We start from the raw sequence: 24630 nt of genomic DNA, 5'->3' as shown, positions 1-24630 counted from the left end.
TGAGCTGAAGTCGGACACTCAACCGACTGAGCCACCCAGGCACCCCTAGAAGTTTTAATCTAAGAAATCTTTGCCTAACGCAACGTCTGTTAACTATTCTCTTGTTTTCTTCTAGAAATTTTGTTTTAGCTGTCAAACTTAAAAAGACTTTTTTTTTTTTTTAACATTTATTTATTTTTGAGAGACAGAGAGAGAGTGCAAGTGAGGGAGGGGCAGACAGAGAGGGAGACAGAATCTGAAGCAGGCTCCTGGCTCTGAACTGTCAGCCCAGAGCCCAACATGGAGCTCTGACTCATGAAGGGCAAGATCATGACCTGAGCTGAAGTTGCACACTTAACCACTAAGCCACCCAGGTGCCCCTTGGCTGTCACATTTAAGTCTATGATCTTTTTGAGTTAATTTTCTGTATATGGTATGACTTGAAGGTCATACCATAAGTTCACCTTTTTGTGTGTGGATAATCAGTTGTCCCAACACATTTGTTGAACAGACTATCCTTTCCCCCCAATGAATTGCCTTAGCACCTTTGTCAAATATCAATTAAATATAAATATAAGGATTTATTTCTGGACTCTCAGTTCTGATCTATTAATCTCTATGTCAATCCTTATGCCAGTACCACTGCTGAGGAGATCTTAATATGGAAAATTATTAATACATTCTGCAAGCTAATGACTCCTCAGAACTTGAGAATGGCAACTCCAGAAAGTGGGACTCAGACAAGTATTCTTATACATGGTTCAGAAACAGCATAATAAGCTTTTAATAAGGCATGTTGGCTTGAGGTGATACCGATCTTAAATTTCACTCATTCTTTTTTTTTTTAAGATTTATTTATTTTTAAGAGAGAGCTCAAGCAGGAAAGGGACAGAGAGAGAGGGGGACAGAAGAGCTGAAACAGTCTCCACACTAACACCAGTGAGCACAATGCGGGGCTTGAACTCATGAGTGGTGAGATCACAACCTGAGCCTAAGTCAGATGCTCAACCAACTGAGCCACCCAGGTGCCCCAAATTTCACTCATTCTAACACATCTATAAGTAAGTTGCATTTGTAAATAGTATCATTGGTTCCATATTAAATGTAATACATCAGTTGGCCTTGTTTGCAAGACTATCTAGGATGGTGGCCAGTGGAACGCTCCATTTTTCATGTTGATGTAGTTCTTTGCATAGGGTTCAAAGGGCTGGTTCTCTTTCTTACCTGAATCAAGCTGAAAAGTTAAATTTGTAACCACGACCATGCCAGAAACATAAACTGACCATAACATTACAAGTTGGTAGGTCTTTTGACAAACATTCTGCTCCCCCTCTCCTTCCAAGAACTTGTTAGCATTGTATTTTCCTCGCCTCCTGGAAGTTAGTCATGGCAATGACTTGATGTGGCCATCAAAATTAGTGATGGGTGGAAGTTTTGTAAGCCTGTAGAGAATTCACCAAGCTTCCTATTCCTGTCTCATGGAAGTGTACGATGAGATGGAGCCTCCCTCAACCTTAGGAATCCCTGAGTGCCATGCAGAAATCCCCCCCACCCCAATGCTGCTTAACCCACATTAAACTCTGTGGCTTGAATAAGAAATGTTAGTTGTGCCAGGGAGATATTTGAGATGTTACTGTAACATAGCCTAGCTTATTATTTTTTTAACCTAGCTTATTATAACTGCTACAAGCTATGCTTAATGTGAAAACACTGCCTAAAAGTCTGTCAAATTGTTGGTTTGGAACCTGATCTAGGAGCTAGGTTTGGGTTCCATTCCTGGCTCTGCTAGACCAGCTCAAGCGCACAAGTCTGGTTAAGCATGAGGGGTCCATTATCCCTTCAAGATACACATATTTACCCAGTCTGCAGGGGAAAGAATTTATTCTCAAGAGTCAGATTGCCTGAGTTGGAATCTCAGCTTTTATGCAGGGGACAGTTTTAGCCATATTTCTTAATTTATGTGGACATTTCCACATATGTACAAGGCACACAACAGTCTATATACCCTTTGGAATAAATGTAAAGCATTTAGGATAGTGCCTGGTAGATAGTGCTTTGTGGGTGTTAGCTGTTGGTGAGGAATGGCTCTTGCTGAACCTCTTCACCTCTACTCAGCCATACATCCAGAACATGCCAGGCACACCCATTCCTCTCTCTTCTATTGGAGAGCTGAGCGCGGAGCAGAATAGTCAACCTGGGGCGGGGGGCGGGACATAGGTCCAATTCAAATTCTAAAATTCTGAGCCTTGGGGCACCTGGGTGGCTCAGTCGGCTGAGCGTCCTACTTTGGCTCAGGTCATGATCTCGAGGTGCATGAGTTCGAGCCCCGCGTTGGGCTCTGTGCTGACAGCTCAGAGCCTGGAGCCTGCTTCAGATTCTGTGTCTCCCTATCTCTGCCCCTCCCCCGCCCATGCGCGCGCTCTCTCTGTGAAAAATAAATAAACTTAAAAAAAAAAAAATAATAAAATAAAATAAAATTCTGGGCCTGGCTCTAGATGAGAGCTGTAACAAAAAATGAAATTGAGAGCTATGAATATGTCCTAGGTTATAAGCGCAGTTAAACATCTAGAAAGTTCATAGTAAGTTTCAGAACTTGGAACTGACCAAGTCTAACTGGCTTCAATCAGCGGGAACCTGAAAGCAAAAGTCACATTCCCATTTCACACCCAAAGAATTCACTTAATACACGTTGGGTGTCTGGTTTATTCAAACGTGGGGCAGAGCCCCGCCCCCATCCAAGGAACAGGAAGTGAATAGCTAGGAGCTATGGGGCTGAACAGGGCAGGGCTGTGCAGGTATCACAAGGTAAAAGGAGCTCAGCTGAGCAACCAGAGTTGCAGAATGGGGACCAGGCTGAGCAGGAGAAGCCCAATCCCATGGGGCATGGCCCCAGAACTCATGGCCAAGGCATAGAACCTGGCCACCTCCTCGTTGGGGTTGCCCTGGGCCGGGTCGAACCACATCTGGATGCAGCGGCCGCTCCCTCGGCTGTAGTTGCTGAGTTTGTAGGAGTGGCTCCAGATGCCCTCACACAGGGCTGCGGGCGTGGGGAAATAGAAATGGAAGTGGTGGCAGGCAGCTCCCACTGGGCACCGGTTATGCCCTGTAGGGGAGATGGAAGACCTTCAGCCACTGGGCCCAGAACTAACTTTGTTTCCACCAATCTCACAGCCCCAATATGCCAGCTCCACACCCCACACCTCTGCCTCCAAATCTCTCCCTCCCTGACCTGCCCAGGCCCTCACCTGCGCTCCAGTTCCAGCCCTTGTGCCAGTTGCTCTTGCAGGTGTAGGACGTGCGACAGTCCTCCCACCATTGCTGACAGTCCTCCTTGCACAGGGGCACGTCCAGGAAGCGTTCCTTGCGCCAGCTCTGGTTCACCTGGGAGAGGTGAGTGGAGAAAAAGGGCTCAGGTTCAAGATTCTCGGCAGCTCTGCCCTGAAGAGAGAGCTGGAGAGGCAGCCCGAGGAGTTGTCTGGGAGGCTTAGCTCCTCTGCAAAGTTGGGGGTCCAGGGGAGGACAATCATACCTGCTGGATCCAGGGCCCCAGGTTGGGGGAGCACTCATAGAGGCAGGTGTCCTGGATGAAGTGCTGTTTGCAGGCGGGTGCCATCTGTCCACAGTGGTCCCAGTTGAATCTGTACAGGTAGGAAATGTCCTTATGGGCTTCCCGGCTGGTGTTGGCAAAGCAGCAGGAATTCTTCTTCCAGGGGCTGCACTGGGTGGGGGAGACACAGGCACTAACTCCCATGCCTGGCACAGCCACAGTATTCCCATGCGCAACCTCTCCCCCTTTAGTCTTTTTTAAATTATTTATTTATTTTATTTATTTATTTTTATTTATTTTTTTAATGTTTAGTTATTTACTTGGGGGTGGGAGAGAGAAAGAGAGAGAGAGAGGGAGAGAGAGAAAATCCCAAGCAGGCTCTGCGCTGTCAGTACAGAGACTGACATTGGGCTCGATCCCATGAACTATGAGATCATAACCTGAGCTGAAATCAAGAGTCCCACACTTGACTCACTGAGCTACCAAGACTCCTCCCACTTTTATCACCTAACACAGTCAGTCTTTCAGAGAAATACTTGCCACTGGGGGACCCTCTTTGGGGGAAGTGCAGCCATTATAAAATTCAATAATCCAAATCCCTATTGAGCTCCTACTTACTCTAACCCAGAAGGTAGAGACATAACAATGAAAACTCATCGACTGCTTTGGAAAGAGATTAAGCAGGGGAGAGGGATGGGGAAGGGCAGTTTTCTAGACTTGTCAGACAAGCCTCATTTAGAAGGTGACAAAGACCCAGAGGTGAGGAGGCAAGCTAAATAAATTGGAACCTCAGAATAGATCTAATTACATAAATACTCAAAACAGTGAATGAATAGTTTAGAATTCAGTTTAAAAGCAAAATATTAAAATGTGCTCTTTAGGGGCGCCTGGGTGGTTTAGTTGCTTAAGTGACTGACTTTGGCTCAGGTCAGGATCTCATGGTTTGTGAGTTCGAGCCCTGCATGGGGCTCTGTGCTGGCAGCACAGAACCTGCTTTGGATTCTGTGTCTCCCCCTCTCTCTGCCCCTCCTCTGCTCATGCTCTATCTCTGTCTCTGTCTCTCTCAAAAATAAATAAAATAAACATTGTTTTAAAAAGCTTAAAAAACCACAATAAAAACAAAAAAACGTGCACTTTAAAAGAAGTTAAAATCAAGGCTGCTCAAAGTATGCAAGTTACACTGTCACTTAGCTGCAGGCTCAGTGATTCTGAGCAAGCACTAACTGGGGACTGTGATCATTATCTGCTACTGAGGTCAAAATGAACATTTACATATTGGAATGCATTTTACAAGTGACTTCCCTTTTGTGTTTTCTTTACAGTTATGCATCATATTGCTTTTTTTAATGCTTAGATAGGTCCAGGATATTAAAGGGGTTGTGACAAAATAATTTTCATAGAAAAGAGACCTCAGGTCCAACAAAAAGGTCAAGAGCCCCAGTGGAAATGATTGCTAGATGCATGAATCAATGTGCCTCACACCCAGCCTCAAGACTGTGAGAAATCTACTTTTCTCGAGCTGTTTGGGGCTGGAGGGAAAGAAACCACAATGTGTTGTGTGCATTTGCTGCTCTCAGATTCTTGGGTCAGTTTCTGTCTAAACTCTGAAATCAAAATCAGCCCCATGGGTCTGATGTGTCTGACGGGTCTCTCATGTGTCATTTCCCAGGCTCCTCTCTGGACGTGCTTCCTGATCTGTGTAATGCAGAAACCCAAGAACCAAGGAGCTGAGGTGCTGGCATTGTACTGACGACACTGGGCACACAGTATGTGGTAAGCCAGTAGTTGCCCGCATTAGTGCAAACTCAAAGTCTCTCAGGTGGCCTTCCTGCCTCCACCATGGAAAGGGTTTGATGCTTCTATCTCTCGCTGCCCTCTTCCTGAGTCAGCACCTTCCCACCTCAGATCACCCCTCCGCCCACCTGCTCATGCAGCTCGTCTTCTGGGCTTGGCTTTTCCTTGTGGTGCTTGGCATCCATACAGACATTGAGAAGCTCAGTCCTGGGCCGGGCTGCCCACACTGCGGCCACCCCCGCCAGAAGGAGCAGCAACTCTGTTGTCACCAGCTGGGCCATGTCGGTGTCTGAAGGAAGACCTGTGGTCAGTGGCACCAAGAAAAGCAGAGGTGGGGCCTCCAGGTGTGTGGGAATAGCCCCAGGTGGGTGGAGCCTCCAAGAAGCCTGGGCCCTGTCATGCCCCACCCCTACCCCTATCTTCATAGCCTCAGGGAGAGGAGGGATCAGACACCGCCCTCTGGGACAGTCCTTGCTAGTGTCATTAGTGACTTCTCCAGGTGGACAGGAGGATCAAATGATGAAACTAAGGGATGGGGTTTGGGCAAAATGAAGAAATAGCCGGGAGATTGCCATAGGTCCACAGTCTTGTTTGAAATCCTTGGAGGCAAGTGTTTCAGAATTTCAAGTATTTAGGATTTTGTAAAAGGTAATACAATTCACCTGCACGCAACAGTCAAGCTATACATTCTGTACTGAAATAGCTACACTGGTGGGAGAAATAAAAACTGTAATAACCTCACATTAATTTTCAGGTCAGATTTTGACACCAAATGACTTTGTGCAAACTTTGACAATAACCTCAGTTTTGGAGCTCCAGATAAGCCGCAGACCTAAGTTTAAAACAAGACAACAAAACCCAGCCCCAGTTCCAGCCCTTCCCAGCCTCATCATTTGGCCTCTCCCGGAGATCCTGCGCCTCGGGGAATGTCCCAGGGCACAGAGGGCTGTGGGCAGCCAGCTGGACAGCCTCCAGGGCCTTGGGGAGGTTCCTGCCCCCGACCACAGAGCTGGCCTCCCTTTGGCCTTCGTAGCACCTGAATCCTCTGAATTCAGACACTGAACCTTGGGAGGGAACTGACCGTTCCTTCACCCCACCGGTCACCAGGCGCCTGGGCTCTCCTAAAGTTTGGCATTCGTTTCCCATGGCTCCCAAAGCGCACACGCCCCTCTGCTCAAAGTTGCCTTGTCTCCACACTGCCTTGCCCTCCCCGCCCTGTCCTGTGGAGCTCAGGCAGCTTCCTTGGCCTCCTGGACGGGACCTGAGCTGGGTGGCCTCCAGGCTGACTGCCTGGCAGGGCTTGGGAAACCTGGAATTGAATTCCCACCTCCCCTCGCCTCCTCGCCCCTCACCTTTCCACAATCCAATATTCTGCTGCTCTATTTACTCCAGTGTTTATTCATTCTCTCACTTGGTAATTCATTCATTCCAGGACCCAATCATCTTTCTAATGACCCAATCACTCACTGATTGGGTCACAAGACAAATCAGTACTCTTGGGAGCACCAGGTGACTCTTTGGATCAGGTTCTTTGGGGAAACACGGTCTAGCAGTTTAGAGCACAGTTCTCAGCCCTAACACACCACCTCTGGCTTGACCTTGGGGGAAAATAACTCAAATTATCTTGAGCTTTCGCGTCCTCATCTGAGCACTAAATGTAGGGGAGAAAACCCTAACAAATGAGAGTCAGCTGGGCACGGATTGTGTCATCAGTTGGCTCAGGCTGAGGGATGTGCCCCACCTACCATAATAGAGACCCCCCAAGATTGATACAGGCCCCTCGATTCCAGAGCTCCTTCAGCTTTGTCCCTTGCACCTTCGCTGTGCTGAGGCTTTCATGGAGGCCGCTGATGGAGAGTACTAGGGAGGCCTGGGTGGAGGCTGAGAAGGCCCTTCCCCAGGCTTGGTGGGCCCCACCTGGTCGGTCAGTAGTTTTTCTTGCTGTGGTGGTTGCTCTCTAGAGTCAGAGCTCTCTTCTCCCTGCAACCTATGCACTCTGCAAGTTGCTCTCCACATTCCTAGTCTCAGCTTCAGATACTGGTGCAGCTATGCCCCCACCAACCACCATCACCCTGAACACACACAACCCAGGGCCCCAGACGTGAAGCGCTAAGAACCCAGCACTGTGCTGAAAGGTCAAAGTCTGCTGGTTCTAGTTCGGTGGTGGACACCAGCTTGTGGTTTTAACCTTGGGCAGACCCTGCTCTGCTCTGGGCCCTTAGCTTCCACTTCTGATTTCTCTAGGATTTAGGCAAAGTGGATCCTCTCGGTGCAGCAAATTCTTTAGCACATGCTGAGAGCACAGCGGGGTGTGTTGCCTCTACTAAAGGGGTGGGGAGTGGCATACCTGGGAGAGGAAGTGGTTCCTGGTCTGGCTCAGGCCTCTGCTCCGCTCTACAGTCCCCCTTGCCTTACTCCGGGGCACAGCCGCGGTTTAGTGGCCTAGGAGACGGGCAGTAGGTCAGGCAGCAGGGAATGTGGCCCAGGAGTGGAGCCGGGATCGGGCGAAGGCCACTCAGCAGTTAATTCCTTTTTTTTTTTTTTTTAAGTAAAATAGCTATTTATTCAGCCTCTTGTCATGCCAAAATGTTTTGTGCATATACCACTATAATTAGCACACCCTCTGTAACAGGCAAAATTGTACATCAAATTATATATCATGTTACCGGATTATATAAAAATGTAAAGTGAAAATGATTTTTCAATTCCTTTTAACGTTACTAGTAAACAATTCAGCAGTAGATATGAGGCACAAACTCTTAGTAAAATATGACACAGGAAGAGCAATAATGTAATTCTCACTTAACTTGTCACAATTTGTTATGAATATACAAAGACAAGTTTCTAAAGTGTTATATTTACTAAGATTCTGGCAATAGCTTTATGTAACAAGACACAGCATACCAGGCTTGCCACTCAACTTGTTTATGGTAAGACTCAGCTTCAGTATGAAGCTGTTAAAAAAAAGAAAAAATTAGAAGTCTGCTTTTTTGTTTTACATGCTAAGTATCTTGGCAAGTATGCCATTAACCACAGTATGGAATTTAAGAGCAGGAATAAGGGGTTAATAAAAGCTAAACACGGCAGCCTAAACAAAATTCATACAAAAATAAAATAACTATCACGGGTTACATAAAATTTTCCTGACCGGTTAAAACTAACAGTGTAAAACTTGCGTTTTAGAATCTTTAGCTATCAAGTTCAAAAAGTACCAGTGGCTATTTGAAATGATTCCTCTCCAGAGCCAAAGTGTAGTCAAAGTTAATTCAAATGTTATAACACATTCTAATGCTAAAAAACATTCAGTATTATTGAAGTGGAGGTAAATCCCAGAACTTTTGGGGCTTTGTCGTGCTGCAAAAGGCTGTTACTCTGGTTCACTTAAAGCAGCAAATGACAAGAGTCCAAGGATGTCTAAGGGCAAGACTGCTGTACCAGCTCTGACCTCCCCATGAAGCATGGCTACTGTGTCCACAAAAACAGGGTGTGTGAGGATAAAAGGCACGCTATTCTTCTAGCTAAAGAGATAGCAGCCCCCCCCCCAAAACCTAAAAGCTCCTTCCCCAGGTAAATAAAAGTATATAAGGGGAAAAATTAAAATACACTTATCTACTGAATAAGAATTTTGAAATATCAGTGTAATCCCTATTTCCAAAATGTTAACTAGAGTCATCTGGTCATTTCTAATTACATCTTAAATGATATATCCAGATTCGATTTCTGTTGATGTATCATTAGATACTTCGAGTCAAAAATAGTAATTATATCCCCAAATCTTAACCACTAGCACAACTGCAATGTATTATCTCCCAGAGTTGTTAAGCACTGGAAGAGAAAAAACTGATGTTCAAGCAGCAGGCAACAGTTATGGCCCTTTCACACGGAGGCATCTGAGTGGCTACTGAATAGTCCAGTAATAATTCTAAAAACAAGAAAATTCATGCATGTTAGTAATTATGTCACAATTTTCACCGTTGAAATTTCCTTAGACATTGCACTTTCTTTATAAAGGAATCCTGATTTTTCTTAATATTATGACAAGTCGGGACTTGAACTAGCAGCCTTCTTTTTCTTCTTCCTACTGTGTTTCTCATGCTTCTTTTTCTTTTTTGTTTTTTCTTTTCCCCGTTCTTCACTGCTTTTCTTCTTTTTTGCTCATACTTCTTCAACATGATCTGATTCTGATAAGGACTCAGACGATAAAGGTTTATCTTCAGGACGCATCTTTCTTTTTTGCTGAGTCCTTTAATGTCCTTGTCTTTCTCAGTTGCATCCTTTGACTTCTTTTTCTTTTTTTAAACTATCCTTACTGTCCCATTCAGTTTCTGGCATGGAGCTTTCAGAAGATTTATGCGAACGATTCTTCTTTCTCTTTTTTCTTTTTCCTTGTTTTTTATCCTCATCTTCAGAATCCAAAGAACTGCTGGAAGAAGCAGAGCTTGATGAAGAAGATGAATACCTACCAGATTTCTTTTTTTTTCCTTTCTCTGTTTTTTTTGGATGAGCCCTCACTTCCACTTACTAATTTCTCCCTGTGTTTTTCCAGTTCTTTCTTCCAATTCTCATTTTCTCTTCAAATTCAGCCAATGCCTTGGAGGCTTTCTTTTTCTTCTCTAGTTGTTCTTTCACTTCTTCCCAGGTAGGCCTTGGTTGATTCAGATAATTTTGGATCATTGGCCCTGAAGACTGGATTGGACCCCTGGATCTGGCCATTGCTATTGGGTTCATAGAGGCCACTCGATTTTCCTGCTGCCCCATGGTGCGGGACTAAGCACACAGTCAGGCACAGAGGAAGATCAAGCCAGAGAGGTGGCCGAGGTGGGCCCACCGCAGGTCCTTCGGCCTACTCAGCAGTTAATTCTTGCACGTCAATTATTGTGGACACTAGCCAGCTTCCACAGGAAGTGGGTGGATTAATAGTGCCGGCCTAGGGCCAGTCCCCAGCCCCACTGACCCCATTTTCTACCCCAGACTCAGGTCTGATAAAACCTTGCAGCCTGAGTTGCCGAGTCCTTTAAAACAATCTGATCCACTTCCAACCCCCTGTCCTTGTTATACAGAAGAGAACGAGACCCAGAGAATCAGGATAGAACCAACTGCAGGGCAAGGGCTGGAGTGCAAGCTTCCAAGCTCCCAGCCAGCTGTAGAGAGCACAGAACTCTCCAGTCCCCAACTTATAGATCCAGCAACTCCTCCAAATTCATCAGCCCCAGGCATTGCTCACCTCCAGCTGCACAATCAGATGTTCAGATGCCCAGAACCCCAGGCCCCAGCCCTCCTCTCTCCACTCCCCTGCCCCCCACATCTACCCATACAGGTGCCCCATCTATGGCATTATCAGAGTCTGGTCTCATGTAGACCCCTCCCACCTCTCTCACCCTAGCCAAGGACACAAGCCTTCCTTTTATCATGGTGGTACCACTTTTGGGGAAAGGGAAGAGTAGAGGAGCAAATTTGGGCACGAGAAAATACCAAGCTTTGTTTTGTCACAGCGCCTGTGTGCAACCCAGGGAGAAGTAGTTACAGAGACGAAAGCCTAGAGGAAGGGTCTAGGTTGGATGCAGATGTGGGAGCCATCAACCTATGGATGGCAATAGAAGTTTAAGAAAGATGGAGCCTCAATACCCTGGGGAAGGCCGTAGGTCTGGGCCCATGGAACAGGGAGAGGGTGGGATTGCTGGGGGAGCAGCCAAGCCCTAAAGGGTCTGCAAAGAAATGGACTCCCAGGAGACCCCAGCTCATGCCCTGCTTTCCCTCTCCCTCAGAGTGATCCTTACTTGAATCCTGTGACAAGCAGGGAGGGTTCAGCCCTCTGAAGACCTTGGCAGATAAGGCACCATTGGACCCTTCAGACCTCTCTTCTGGCTTTATAGGACCAGACAGCCTTCTCCTGATTGGGGAAGAATGACCAGAGATCTAGGAATGTCTTAAGGTGGGAGCTCTTTCAGATTGGACTTGTCCCTGCCCGCACCCTCCACCCCTGCCCTGGGGGCTGATCATTAACTGGGCTTTGTGGCCCCTCCACCAGGAGAGTAAGGCCCTGGGCCCTGATGGCTTCAGAAGTAACCAGCCACTGGGAGGTGATTTGGGGGTGGGGTTATGACCTGTGGGGAGTCCCTGCCCTTGTTGAGCCTCAAGCCTGGTTCTGAATCTGAGATCTGGGTGCTGGGGCGGGGGGTGAAGCAGCCACCTAGGAGCAGATCCTGAGAGAGTTATCTGCCTAGACCGGAAGATTAATATCAGCAAGGTGAGCTATCCGCATCCTTGTAGGACCCAATCTGTAGGCTGCCCTGTGACCAGACAAAGATAACAGGAAGGTGTTTGGCCTACAAAGGGAGAGGCCCTGGGCTGCAGGGAGTGGGGGTGGGAGAAACTGGAGCTTCACCTGAGTGCCAGCCCATCAGCTGTGGAAACTGTGGTTCCCAGGCAGCAAGGTGAGGCTAGGATTCAGATCTGAGTCCCATTCCAAACCAGATCCTTTCACAAAGAATGAAAGAGAAGCTTTGTGAGAGGCACTCAGGGCATCAGCCTAAGGCTTGCAAATCCAATGTTTCTCCTCTGGCCTCAATTCCTGCCCTTGCCGTCTTAACTTCTATTTCAGCCATCTAGAAATTTTTGCTTGTGCTTTGGTCCCACCAAGTTTTTGTACTTGCTGAACCATAACCATGGAATACCGGTCCGCCCTCCGTTTTCTGCTTGGCAAACATTACTCCTCTGGAAGCCTCCTCTAACCTCCCTGGGCTTCCATAGGCTACTTGTGAGGGCTTGTGTTGTCAGGGACAGCAGATGATAAACACAGTAGGTAGGTGTTTGTACAAAGGGACTGGAGCGATGTGATAAGAAAGTGCCTGGATGACTTCTTTTGGTTGAGTGGTCAGAAGTCCTGTTAGTGGGGAATTGTAGGTTGAAATCTGAGAGGCTATGAGGAGCCAGCCCACAGAGGACAAAGGAACGTTCCAGGAACACAGAAAGAGAAGTGCCTGAGAAAGGCCCAAAGTGAAAAGTGTGAATGGTATGGAAGGGGAACAGTTTGACAGAGTGAGCTCTAAGTTGGGGCGGATGGCAGGGCTTTCTATGCCATTGAAGCTTAGTTTTTCCAACAGATACCATGGAAAAGCCTTAAAGCTCTGGTAAGGGGCTGTCATGTAGTAAGACATTTTTTGTGTTTGTTTTACTTTTTTTCCTTTTTTTTTTAATCTTTATTTATGGGAGAGAGAGAGACAGATTGCAACCTGGGGAGGGGCAGAGAGAGAAGGAGAAGCAAGCTCTAGGCTCTGAGCTGTCAGCACAGACCCTGACGGTGTGACTTGAACCCATGAACTGTGAGATCAAGACCTGAGCCAAGTCGGACGCTTAACTGCCTGAGCCACCCAAGCACCCGAATGCATATGCTTCTTGACCCAGCAATCCCTTTTCTGAAATTCAAGTATAGCATTCTACCATGCATAAGATGATTCAGTGTAGCATTATTTGTCCTTTTAAGAAAGGGAAGCAATGCCATTGCTCTTCATTGGCATTCCCTACCCACTACCACCACCAATAGCTCCACCCTAGTCCACATCTAGAAAGGGAAGGAAGGGGCAAGAAACTTTTATTTCCCACCAGGAGCCTGATGACTCATCTGCCAGTCTCTGCCCACCTCTTCCACCAATGCCCTCATCATGCCCTGTGATGTAGGAGTGATGAACTTGGGGGAGGGAACTTGAGGGGGAAGCCTGGTGTAGAAGTAAGAACCTCAGACTTAGGGGTCAGCTTCCACCCCTACTTACTGGTGAACTTCAAGCCAGTCCCAGTCCCTCTTTGGGCCTCTCAATAGGAATGATAAAGCAATGAGGCATGTTGCCCCCCAAACGACTCATCTCCAAATTATTTTTGAGACACAAGATATACCTGGATCTGTCTATTAAAATAGGCTGTCAGAGGAACCCCATATGACCCATCTTGGATCAAGAAGCATAATTACTAGGGCATTGGGAGGCCCCTTTATCTGAGATTGCTGAGCTGGGCTGAGGCTGGGTCACCTAGGCTGGGTGCAGTCAAGGAAGATGTCCAGATGTCAGCAGTGGGAGGGACTCAGCTGAGGAGCCAGAGGTGCAGCATAGGGACCAGGCTGAGCAGGAGAAGCCCAATCCCATGGGACATGGCCCCCGCACTCATGGCCAAGGCATAGAACCTGGCCACCTCCTCATTGGGGTTGCCCTGGGCCGGGTCGAACCACATCTGGATGCAGCGGCCGCTCCCTCGGTTGTAGTTGCTGAGTTTGTAGGAGTGGCTCCAGATGCCCTCACACAGGGCTGCGGGCGTGGGAAAGTAGGTCTCAAATGTGCGGCAGGTGGCTCCGGCCGGACACTTGTTCGATCCTGCATGGGGAGAGAGGGTGGACACAGACATTCAGCCCCTGGGCCCAGAGCCCATTTCTGGCCACCCCCCTGGAGATCCGCACCCAACCCCAGATCCTCGGACCCCGCCTCCATCTCCGCACCCCAGGCCCTCACCTGAGCTCCAGTCCCAGCCCTTGTGCCAGTTGCTCTTGCAGGTGTAGGACGTGCGGCAGTCCTCCCACCATTGCTGACAGTCCTCCTTGCACAGGGGCACGTCCAGGAAGCGTTCCTTGCGCCAGCTCTGGTTCACCTGGGGGGGAGGGGGGGAGGGAGGGCTCCTCTCAGCCAGGGGTGCTGGCAGCCACCGCCTTGACCACCTTGACCGAGCAGGATGGCAGCCCGCTGGGCTGGGGTGAGGGAGAGGCCCGTACCTCCTGGATCCAGGGCCCCAGATTGGGTGAGCACTCGTACAGACAGTTGTCCTGAATGAAGTGGCGCTTGCAGGCAGGCTCTATCTTGCCGCAGTGGTCCAGGTTAAAGTTATACAAGAGGGAGGGGTCCTTGTGCAGCTCCTGGCTGGTGTTGTGTGAGCAGCAGGCGTTCTTCCTCCAGGGAGTGCACTGGGTGGAGAAGACACTGGAACACATGCCTCCCCCACCACAGCTGTCTCCTCCATATTCTGGCTCCTTGGCCCCAGGTAGGGCTTCCAGAGGAATACTTGCTGGGGAGGGTGCCTCTATGCCTGGCCCTTGGGGTAGTTATAACAGAACTTTTAACAGAGAGTAAAACAGAGGATGTGGGAGGCATGGGAACCACTGTCTGGGGGAGCAATTATTTTTACAGCTCTAAACAGTTTACAAAGTTATTTCACATGATTCGGGTTATTTATATTACTCATTCCACATCCAGCCCATATTAACTGAATGCTTACCTTCAATCAGGCATTGTGCTAGGTGCTGAGAATATAGCAGTGAACAAAACAGATCAAATCTCTACCTTTATGGAGCTTATAGTTTTAGTCCCGGGCAGAGGGAAGATACAGATCATTGTAGGCACAGAAAACAACAAGTGCAAAGTCCCTGAGGCTTTGGCACTTTATGCCTTCAGCGGTCTAGTGAAAACATCATTACTTCAACTTTGACAGAGTTTACCCTGGGAAATGGTAGGATCAAGATTTTAACTCAGGACAGGGGTGGGGTTGAAAAGCCTGGCTCCAAGCTGTGGTAAGGGTGGAGATGAGGGGGGCTGATCTGCTGTCATCTGGTCTGGAATCCCAGGCTAGTGGACTTCAGATAGGTCCAGAAAGCAGTGGGGAACAGAGGGGCAATGTCTTGCACATGAACCCCGGTGTGGACCTGACTCAACGCGGGAGGCAATCCCAGAGAGGTAAATTCAAGACAGCTAAGACAGAGGAAGTGGTGAAGGTGTCTGAAGAAATCGTTCTGAGCTGGTCCTCCAGAGCTGAGTGATTATGAGCCGATTGCTTAAAATCTCTGAGATGACCTCTAGCACCCAGGGCCAAGTGACAGGGGAGATGTGACAGGTCTGGGCACTCAGGAGAAACTCAGGAAAACCCATGAGGGTAGAACCAAACCTACCCTTCTCCAGCAACCCAGCCCGCCCCCAGAACGGCTGACACAGAACATGCTTCCAGGCCTCCCTAACTTCATGCACATTCCTCCTCTGATGCCCCAACTCTCGGTTGCCCTGCAAGAACCCATGCACCTCATCCCTGACCTGCTCACCACAGTCAGTGGTTTTTGCCTCCACAAGATTAATTATATAATGAAAATCACTTGCTGGCCTACAGCAGGGGCTCAACATAGATAAGCACTCTCAGTGCAGCCCCTGTCTCTCATAATTACAGAATCATCTGTCTCCCACAAAAGTCTGTGTGCCATTTCTTGGAGAAGAAGAAGTGCTCCAGAGGGTTCTTCAAAGCACCCTCTAGAACTTAAAAGGTTCTGAAAATGAAGTGGTGGATACAGACTTCCGGTTTTGGAAGATAAAAAGCTCTGGAGATGGGTGGTGGTGATGGTCCCAAGACAATGTGCATGGATTTAATACCCCTGAACTGGATACTTAGACATGCTTAAAATGGCATATTTTATGTTACTCATATTTTAGCGCATGCACACATGCACAAAGCAAATGATACATCGGAAATGACTCAGAAGTCATGGGGCTCTGGGCTTCCCGCCCTTCACTTCCAGCCCCTGGGTCAGTCTATGCCTTCTTTCCCTGGAAACATCCCTGGCCCTCTAGCAACATGAGATTTTGTGGGGAACAGAGGAAGAGACCAGGAAGAGTGAAATACTGACATCTCTCACGATCCTGGAGTTCAACCTCAGGCTCGGGTTCCCTGAGTGGCTTCAGGGGCTTTACCTATAAAAGGAGGGCCCTCACCTTCCCTTCTCTGTGGGCAGCAGCATCCTTGGCTCTTGCCTCACTACGCTTGCCACGGCTTGTGCTGTAACCCTGCCACCCGTGTACATGCTGTTCTCTGCTAGGCTGCCCTTTCCTGCTTTGTCTTCCTGGAAATCTCTTACTCATCCTCCAAGGCCAAGGCTGATGGCACCTTTCCTGGGAAGTGTTCCCAGCGTTATCTGATTTGTCACTGTCTCTTCAGGACTTAATAGGGGTGGAGGACCTGGACTGTTCATATGTTTGCCGCATTGTGACCTTGAAGGACCTGTCTCCCCTGTACCTCGTCTTTGAGCTGCGTAGGCTGGCACATAGTTAATGCTGGGAAGGGCACTGCCCGACTCTGTCCTAAGCCCTGCTAAAGACTAGCCTCTCAATTCCCACATGTACCTGTGCCCTCTCTGGGCCTCATTTCCCATTTCCTTATCTGAATGAGTAGAGACCATCCACCTACCAATTAGGCCCTTTGGGCATATTCACTGACAAGGCGTGAGGAAAGCACTTGGCCCATAGTGGGTGCCAGAAAATGGTCCCCTCACTACAGTAAATCTGGTGGACTCCTGGGGATTGCCTCAGCCACCCTCTTTACTCCATTGCTCCCCAAAACTGATCTTCCCATTTCCCAACTTCTTCCATTCTCCCCAACCCTTGACCCCACTCCATCCTCACCTGGTCATGCAGCTTGTCCTCAGGGCCCGGCTTTGTCTTGTGGTGCTTGGCATCCATGCAGACATTGAGCAGGTCTCTCCTGGCCCCTGGAGTCCTGGACTGGGCACCCCACGGAGTAGCCACCGAAACCAGAAGCAGCAACTGTGTCACCTGCCAGGCCATGTTCATCCGTTCCTGCCAGAAAGCCACAGTCAGAGGTGGACACAGCCTGAGAGAGAGGCAGCAGCCATGAGACTCTCCACCGAGTGTCTTGTCTGCCTGCCAAGCCCAGATCTCTGCCCTCCTCACCCAGCTTATCCCCTAGGGCACCTGAGTCAAACAACAAGGCAGATGTAGAGGTCTAGGCCAGAAGGCAAGACCCAAGGGCCTTCTTCCAAGGGCCCTCCAATGCTAGCTTGCTCTACCTTGGTGGGAGCCACCACCCTTCTCTGGATATATCCTTCTGTATTTCACTGGTGGTGTTTCATCCACAGTCTGAGTGTCCTGCCAGCTCGGCAAGTCTTCTCAGATCTGTACAACGGGAACCACAGGAAGTGGTCTGCTGATGAGGGTGGGGAGTGAGAGGAAGAAGTACCTGTCAGCCTCAGCCCATCCCCCACCAGTCCAAGGTAGCCTAGTTTCAGGCCCCCGGAGACTGCCAGTGGGCAGACAGGGATGCTGACCTAGGGCCAGCTGAAGGCCACTGAGCCATTCAGTTACCGCTTATGGTCCTGGACCCGGTGACACGGGAGTTGGGAGATGCTAGGGGTGCAATGTGGAGAGCCAATGAGGGTGCAGGCCCGGAGAGTCAGAGCCTGGTTTCTCACACCTCAGCAACCCCTCCCCACCACACAAGGGGCTTGGGAAGTTACCCTGGTGGAGCCAGGCATAGAACCAGGGGAAGGCCAAGAGTAAGGCACTTGAAGGAGGGAACGGAGCCAGAGCAGTGGGTGGTGGGAGTTACCAGAGGAAAATTCAGCAGACACACGAGACCCCAGGAGAACTGGGAAAGACTTCACCTTTCCTCCCCTCTCCCTCCCCACTTTCTCTCAAAGCCTGAACTTGCCTCTGCCCTCAGCCCACCTGGGAGGTACAGTGTCTCCCTCCTCCTCTCCACTCCCTCTTATAAACCTACCTGGACTGCTTCTCCAGTGTCTCAGTCAGGTGGGGTGGTCAGGCTCTGTCTAGGAAACAGCTCAACTGTTTTTCAGTGAGAGGCCAGGCAAATAAATTATGGTCTACCCAATGGGATCTAACCTGGTATAAAAGATTGAGAAAGCTCTTGGTGTACAAATATGGGAAAACCTCCAAGTATATTGTTAAGTGAAAGAAGTAGGGTGCAGAAAGGTGTTGGTAGAATGCAATCTTTTGTGTAAACAAGGAAGAGGGAGAATGTATGTGCTTGCGTAAGAAAATTCTGGAAATGTAGAAGAAAATTTTTTAAGTAGTTGCTTGGTGGGATGACACAGGATTAGGAATGAGACTTTCTTCTATTTTTTTTAAATTTTTTAAAGTTTATTAATTTTTTAGTAATCTCTACCCAACAGGGGGTCAAACTCCCAACCCCAAGATCAAGAGTCGCATGCTCTTCTGACCGAGCCAGCCAGGTGCACTGAGACTTTCTTCTATAAATCTTTCTATGCTGTTTTGATTCTTTGAACCATATGAGTATATACCTTATTTAAATATAACATATATGTTTGTATGTATATGAATATAAATATATAAAATGTTGAATGGAAAGATAAAATACAGAATGATGCATCTGATTTGATACTATTATGTACATTTCAGTAAGAAGGATATTTATAGAATAATGCTATGTATTAGTTATGGATACTATAGATATGTTTGCAGAAATGTGAACATGAGGCTACCATTAGTCCTAGGTCCTTGGGTATACTACCATAGAAATTCTGTGCGTTTATGCCATGTGCAGTTGACCCCTTGAACAACATGGATTTGAACTGCACAGGTCTACTTACACACAGATTTTCTTTGGATAAACAGTACAGTACTATAAATGCATTTTCTTAATAACATTTTTTCTCTAGCTTACTTTATTGTATGAATATGGCATACAATACACATAACATACAAAGTATGTGTTAATTGTTTATGTTACTGGTAAGGCTTCCAGTCAACAGTAGGCTATTACTAGTTAGGTTCTGGGGGAGTCAAAAGTCACATGCAGATTTCTTTTTTCTTTCTTTCTTTCTCTCTTCTTTCTTTTTTTTAATTTCAATGTTTATTTTTGAAAGACAGCATGAGCGGGGAAGGGACAGAAAGAGAGGGAGACACAGAATCTGAAGCAGGCTCCAGGCTCTGAGCTGTCAGCACAGAGCCCGATGCGGGGCTCGAACTCACAGACCGTGAGATCATGACCTGAGCTGAAGTCGGATGCCCAACCAACTGAGCCACCCAGGCACCCCTAACATGCAAATTTTCAACTGCACAGTGAGGTAGGGAGTATCAGCACTACTAACCTCTGCATTGTTCAAGGCCAACCATATGTTCCATTTTTGTGCACAAATGATAGCATACTGTTCTACACTTTGCCTTTTGGGGGTAGTTTCACTGTACATTTGTGCTTTTTTTTAAAAGTCTATTTATGTATTTTGAGAGAAAGAGAGAGAGAGCGAGCATGTGCATGTGCATGTGAGTGGGGGAGGGACAGAGAGAGAAGGAAAGAATCCCAAGCAGGTTCTACGTTGTCTGCGCAGAGCCCAACATGAGGCTCGATCTCACCAACTGTGAGATCATGACTTGAGCTGAAATCAAGAGTCGGACACTTAACCGACTGAGCCACCCAGGCACTCCTCACTATACATTTATGCTTTTGACAAAACAAACAAAAACCTCATGAAGCCAAGTTATCCGCACTTACACACTTGAGTATTATTGTCACAGCTGATACCATAACCTTCAAGTACTTCTTTATGCCTTGTATGGTCTGAAATTAATTAAAATGCTCTCTATGGCAAAAACCCTTTCTTTAACCATTATAAAAAAGTTAAGAAAGGAGGCACCAGGCTGGCTCAGTCAGTGGAGCACGTGATTCTTTAAAAAAAATTTTTTTTAAATGTTTATTTTATTTTTGAGACAGAGGGAGACAGAGCATGAGCAGGGGAGGGGCAGAGAGAGAGAGACACAGAATCTGAAGCAGGCTCCAGGCTCCGAGCTGTCAGCACAGAGCCTGATGCGGGGCTCGAACTCACGGACCCTGAGATCATGACCTGAGCCGAAGTCGGAAGCTCAATGGACTGAGAGCCACCCAGGTGCCCCTGGAGCACGTGACTCTTGATCCCGGGGTTGTAAGTTCAAGCCCCACGCTGGGTGTAGAGATTACTCAAAAATAAAATCTTTAAAAAACAAAAAGTAAAGGAAGAAAAGTTCATTTTTTCAAGTCAGAGATGCTTGTCCCTTAGTCTATTTCTCAAACATTATTTCAGATAGTAAAATTGCTGCTAGCAAGAAGATAGATGGTATTGCCCCTGTTTTTTTCTTTTTTTTTTAAAATAATGTATATTGATGTTTTCCCATTATGATTTTGGGAAAACCTCCAAATCTTGTCCTCACGTACCCAACTAGTGGAATACGTCTCCTGGGGCAAGGTCTGTGGTTTCAGTCTGTTCTCAGCACATGGTCCTGCCGCGGGTACGTCTGGGATGACAAGGTCAGAGTCTGGTTATGAGATGCTCACCTTGCCCCATGTGCCCACTCCGGGCGCCATCACTGCTGAGTACCAGACCATGGTCAGCAGCACTATTGAACCAGCCTGCAAACCAGCCTGCAATCTTCACTGTGCTGCTGGTCTTGGTACCTTCATTCCCTAAACTGGGACATGTATCTGTTTTCCTTCTCTTAGGAGAGGTTTGAAGGTGTAAATGAAACTAAACATGTGTTACATAATCACATCAGTCATCATACATTGAGAACTACTCTACCCCAGTTAGAATAATGGATGCTTTACTTACCTTGTTGTGTCTGTAACTCCCACAACCCACTGCAATGTTAACTCTATTACTCCCAACATACAGATGAGGAAACTCAGGCCTTGGGAGTTAGGTGACTTCCCAGACAGCTAAAGAGTAGAAGAGTCAGGATTCAACCCAAGCTGATTTAGCTACAGAGCCCATGCTTTTTTCACCGTAATGCTATCTCCAGATACATGGTCTCATTTTGTTGCCTTGTCTCTAGGAAATTTAGCTGAGAAACCACATTCTATGTTTACTTTTGAGAACAGCTTTCAGAGCTTCTCTCCCTAGAAACCTCTTAGACTGTACAATATTTTTTCCAGTTCTACTAAGTTTTGTCAATGTAAATAAAAGAAATACAATATTTTAGAAAGAAGAGTATCGTGTTACCCCATTCCAACTAGAGGTAAGTTTAGATTTTTCATTAGAAGTTCTTCCTAGCCATGTTATCAAGCAGGTATACAAATCACAAACGACGCAGAAAGGGAAAACGTAAGATTTCTGTTGCTTTTTTGAAAAAAGCTAAGCAAAGACATAAATAAATATATAAAGGCGGTCATGCCTGGACCAATGCTGTGGTCCAAGCAACACAGGTTATGATTAATCTAATCCTGTGCAATGGAGGGGAAAAAGCCCTTTCCCATGAGGAGGGGTTAGAGAAGAGTACAAATTCTTTGACTGTTGACAAGTGAGGTCTGTGACCCTTCCCCTCGAACGTGGACAGGCTCCGTGACCGCTCTGACCACTAAAATGTGATAAAGCTGATGTTTTGCCAGTTTCTAGCTCCAGGCCTTAGGGATCATTAAGGACTGAATGTTTGTGTCTCTCCCACAGTCGTATGTTGATCCCTTACCTGCCCCCCTACTATGTGATGATATTGGGAGGCAGGACCTCTGGGAAGTGATTAGGCTTAGATGGGATTAGTGCCCTTATAAGAGTTATTTAGAGAGCTTGCTTTTTCTTTCTGCTCTCTACAACGTTTGTGGTATTCTGTTACAGCAGCCCACACCGATCGAGGCAGGGACTAGCAGCTTCTATTTCCTATCTCTTAGATCCCTGAGCCACCATGTGAGGAGACTGACTACCTACTGGAGGGGCCACACTGAGAAGCCCCTGGACTACATGGAAAAGAGGGGTCTAGGAAGGATGGCCTTCCAGCAACCCCTGCCCAAGGGCCAAGCACATGAGTAAAACCATCTTGGATGTTCAAGACCAGCTCAGACATAAGCTGAACACTACCAAGTGACCCTAGCCACTGCCACGTGGAACAGAAGGGTTATCCATCTGAGTCTTGCCCAAATTCCTGACTCATAAAAATCTTGAAATTTAATAAGATAGCTATTAAGTCACTACATCCATTTGATTTTTTAACTTTGCATTTTGGAATAATCTTTGACTTACAAAAAAATTGCAAAAGTAGTAAAGAGAGTTCCCATATACTTTTCATCCATGTTCCCTGAATGTTGGCCTCTTACATAACCAAACACATTTTGGCCAGAAAATCAGAGGAGCATTGGCCCTTTCTGAGTGTATCATATCAAGGGGTATGTGATGTGCAATATGTCCTATTGCTAGCAATAGTTTGGTTAAGGTGGTTTCTCTCCATATAGTTATTAGTTTTCCCTTTGTGAGTAATCAGTATTTTGTGGGAAAATACTTTGACACTATGCTTATATCCTCATCGCACTGTCCTCCCATCCCATCTTGCCTGCAACTATAAGCCACAAAGCTAGGAGATGGGTGCAGCAATAGAAAACTGATAATACTGTGACAGTTAGTGTTGCCTTTTCCAGGCTCTGAGAAATAATTTGGGTTATCATCTTTTTTTCTATGTTTATTTATTTTTTGAGAGAGAGAGAGAGACAGACAGACAGAGCATGAGTGGGGGAGGGGCAGAGAGAGACACACAGAATCTGAAACAGACTCCAGGCTCTGAGCTGTCAGCACAGAGCCTGACATGGGGCTCGAACTCTGGAATGGTGAGATCATGATCTAGGCCACGGTCGGATGCTTAACCGACTGAGCCACCCAGGCGCCCCTGGCTTATCATCTTAATACAGCCAAATAACAGTTAATTCTACAGAATTAGCAAACTATTTCCACAGACTTCCTCATCACTGCAAGGGATGATCAGATTATTTAATTATTGAAGAGTTTTAATCCGAGGAGTGACATGATTCAATCGGCAGTTTTGAAAGATCTCCTGGCTGAGGTGGGCAGAAGGGATTGGGTGTGGGCAGGTGGGTGGATCAGATAGACCTCAGGAGTCCAGGCCTGGGATGCTGGTGCCTTGGACCAGCAAGGTGGCAGTAGGGCACCTGGGTGGCTCAGTTGGCTAAGTGTCCGGCTCTTGATTTTGGCTCAGGTCATGATCTCACAGGTTGTGAGTTCAAGCCCTGCATTGGGCTGTGTGCTGACAGTACAGAGCCTGCTTGGGATTCTCTCTCTCCCTCTCTCTGCCCCTCCCCTGCTCTCTCTCTCGCTCTTTCTCTCAAAATAAATAAACATTAAAAAAGTTAATCAGTTCAAGATTCACTGAGTGTCTACTATGTGCTAGGCTGCTCTAGGTGCTAGGGCTACAACAGTGAACAAGACAAAGTCCTTGCTGTCATGGAGCTAACATTCCAGTGAGGGAGGGGAGATGAGAGAAAACAAATGAAGAGATACATGGTGATGGTGCTCTGGAGAAATAAAGCAGGGTAAGGGAATAGAGAATGATAGAGGGGGCTGTTTTATTTTATTAAAGTTTATTTATTTTGAACCGTTAGATCATGACCTGAGCTGAAGTCAAAAGTCGGCTGCTTAACTGACTGAGCCACCCAGGTGCCCAGCAGGGGTTATTTTATATAGAAAGATCTTTTCTATATTTTATATAGAAAGATCTACAAGGCGATATCTGGGCAGAGGCCATAGTGAAGTAAGGAAAGTTTCTGTATGGATATGGAGGAGTATCTTGTACCAGTCCCAGCTTATCAAGAAGCAATGTTGTGGTTGGACTGGCCTTGACCCTTGTGCTTCCTGTTATGAATGTAAGATGCCTTTCAGCAATAACCATCAGGAAACTTTGAAAAAAATGAAGATTTATTACTCACAGAACCTGGAAATTACACAGCATACCTGGGGCCACACAACGAGGTCATGGGTAGAAACAGCACACGGGCCTGGGGTTCCACTTTTATTGGAGTCATGGGTGGGGGCCTAGGGTTTCACGGTTTCACTCTTTATTGGTGAACTTAAAACATGAAAGCAGGGGGCACCTGCTGGCTCGGTCAGTAGAGCATGTGACTCTTAATCTCAGGCTTGTGGGTTCAAGCCCCATGTTGGGCATGGAGCCTACTTGAAATAAATAAATTAAATAAATAAGAGTGAGAATTTAAAGTGTGAGAAGAGAAAAAACAAGATCTCCAAAACAAAAGAGCATCCGTTGGCGGGGAGGTGACCTGGCTCTTTAGCCCATGTGGCTGGCAATGTGTTTATTGAAGAAGACTGTCCTTGATATGGATGTCTCAGTAGTCAAAGCTTAAGTCAGGCATTTGGGCTGCAAAAAAGAACAATCCACTGTCAAGGTTTACATTATAATCTTCCCTGTGATGCTGAGGTATCAGAAGCAATGGTGAGGAGATTAATGGTGGTGGGGTAGCCCACATGCTAAAAGTCAGGGGTAGGGCAACTTGTAACCCAGAAATTGCACATAAATAGGATTATAATAGTAAATGCTATAATAATTCTACAGACAATATTCTGAAATCCAGTCCACAGCCGTCGTCTCAAACTTGCAAGGTCCATCCATGAAAACAGGTTAGTGATCGCAAGAGTTTAGCCATCTGTTCAAAGATTTGGGTGATGTTGTAGAATATTTTTTTTATTAATATTTATTTTGAGAGAGAGAGAGCACAAGCAGGGGAGGGACAGAGAGAGAGAGAGGGAGAGAGAGATCCCA

At 47.0% G+C, this 24630-nt stretch overlaps 2 protein-coding genes and 1 pseudogene across 4 annotated transcripts; all 3 read right to left on the bottom strand.

The window, feature by feature from the left end:
* Positions 1 to 2662: 2662 nt before the first annotated feature.
* On the bottom strand, positions 2663 to 7810 carry LOC106970926 (folate receptor alpha-like). 2 transcript variants are annotated; one of them, XM_015067614.3, is made up of 5 exons: positions 7668 to 7810; positions 5449 to 5609; positions 3509 to 3697; positions 3225 to 3360; positions 2663 to 3082 (listed from the first exon to the last, which is right to left on the bottom strand). In XM_015067614.3, exons 2-5 carry the CDS (start codon positions 5599 to 5601, stop codon positions 2796 to 2798), a joined length of 765 nt encoding a protein of 254 aa, XP_014923100.3. In that variant the 5' UTR covers positions 5602 to 5609; positions 7668 to 7810; the 3' UTR covers positions 2663 to 2795. The 2 variants fall into 2 exon arrangements, with proteins under 2 accessions (XP_014923100.3, XP_026895547.2); XM_027039746.2 differs by having other exon boundaries at positions 5449 to 5621; positions 7668 to 7797.
* Positions 7811 to 7850: 40 nt separating this feature from the next.
* LOC113593750 (protein FAM133B-like) lies at positions 7851 to 10078 on the bottom strand (annotated as a pseudogene).
* On the bottom strand, positions 7851 to 16917 carry LOC106970941 (folate receptor beta-like). 2 transcript variants are annotated; one of them, XR_008290489.1, is made up of 5 exons: positions 16735 to 16917; positions 14073 to 14261; positions 13816 to 13951; positions 11706 to 13680; positions 7851 to 11210 (listed from the first exon to the last, which is right to left on the bottom strand). XR_008290489.1 is itself a non-coding variant. In XM_015067637.3 (4 exons), the coding sequence occupies exons 1-4, from the start codon at positions 16900 to 16902 to the stop codon at positions 13394 to 13396; spliced, it is 780 nt and encodes a 259-aa protein (XP_014923123.2). In that variant the 5' UTR covers positions 16903 to 16917; the 3' UTR covers positions 7851 to 13393. The 2 variants fall into 2 exon arrangements, 1 of the variants encoding a protein (XP_014923123.2); XM_015067637.3 differs by having other exon boundaries at positions 7851 to 13680.
* Positions 16918 to 24630: the final 7713 nt, after the last annotated feature.

This window comes from Acinonyx jubatus, chromosome D1 (assembly GCF_027475565.1).
Source record: "Acinonyx jubatus isolate Ajub_Pintada_27869175 chromosome D1, VMU_Ajub_asm_v1.0, whole genome shotgun sequence".
In the NCBI taxonomy this organism is placed as follows: domain Eukaryota; kingdom Metazoa; phylum Chordata; class Mammalia; order Carnivora; family Felidae; genus Acinonyx; species Acinonyx jubatus.
Note: the sequence above shows the minus strand (reverse complement) of the source record. Positions and strands in the feature narration are given on the sequence as shown.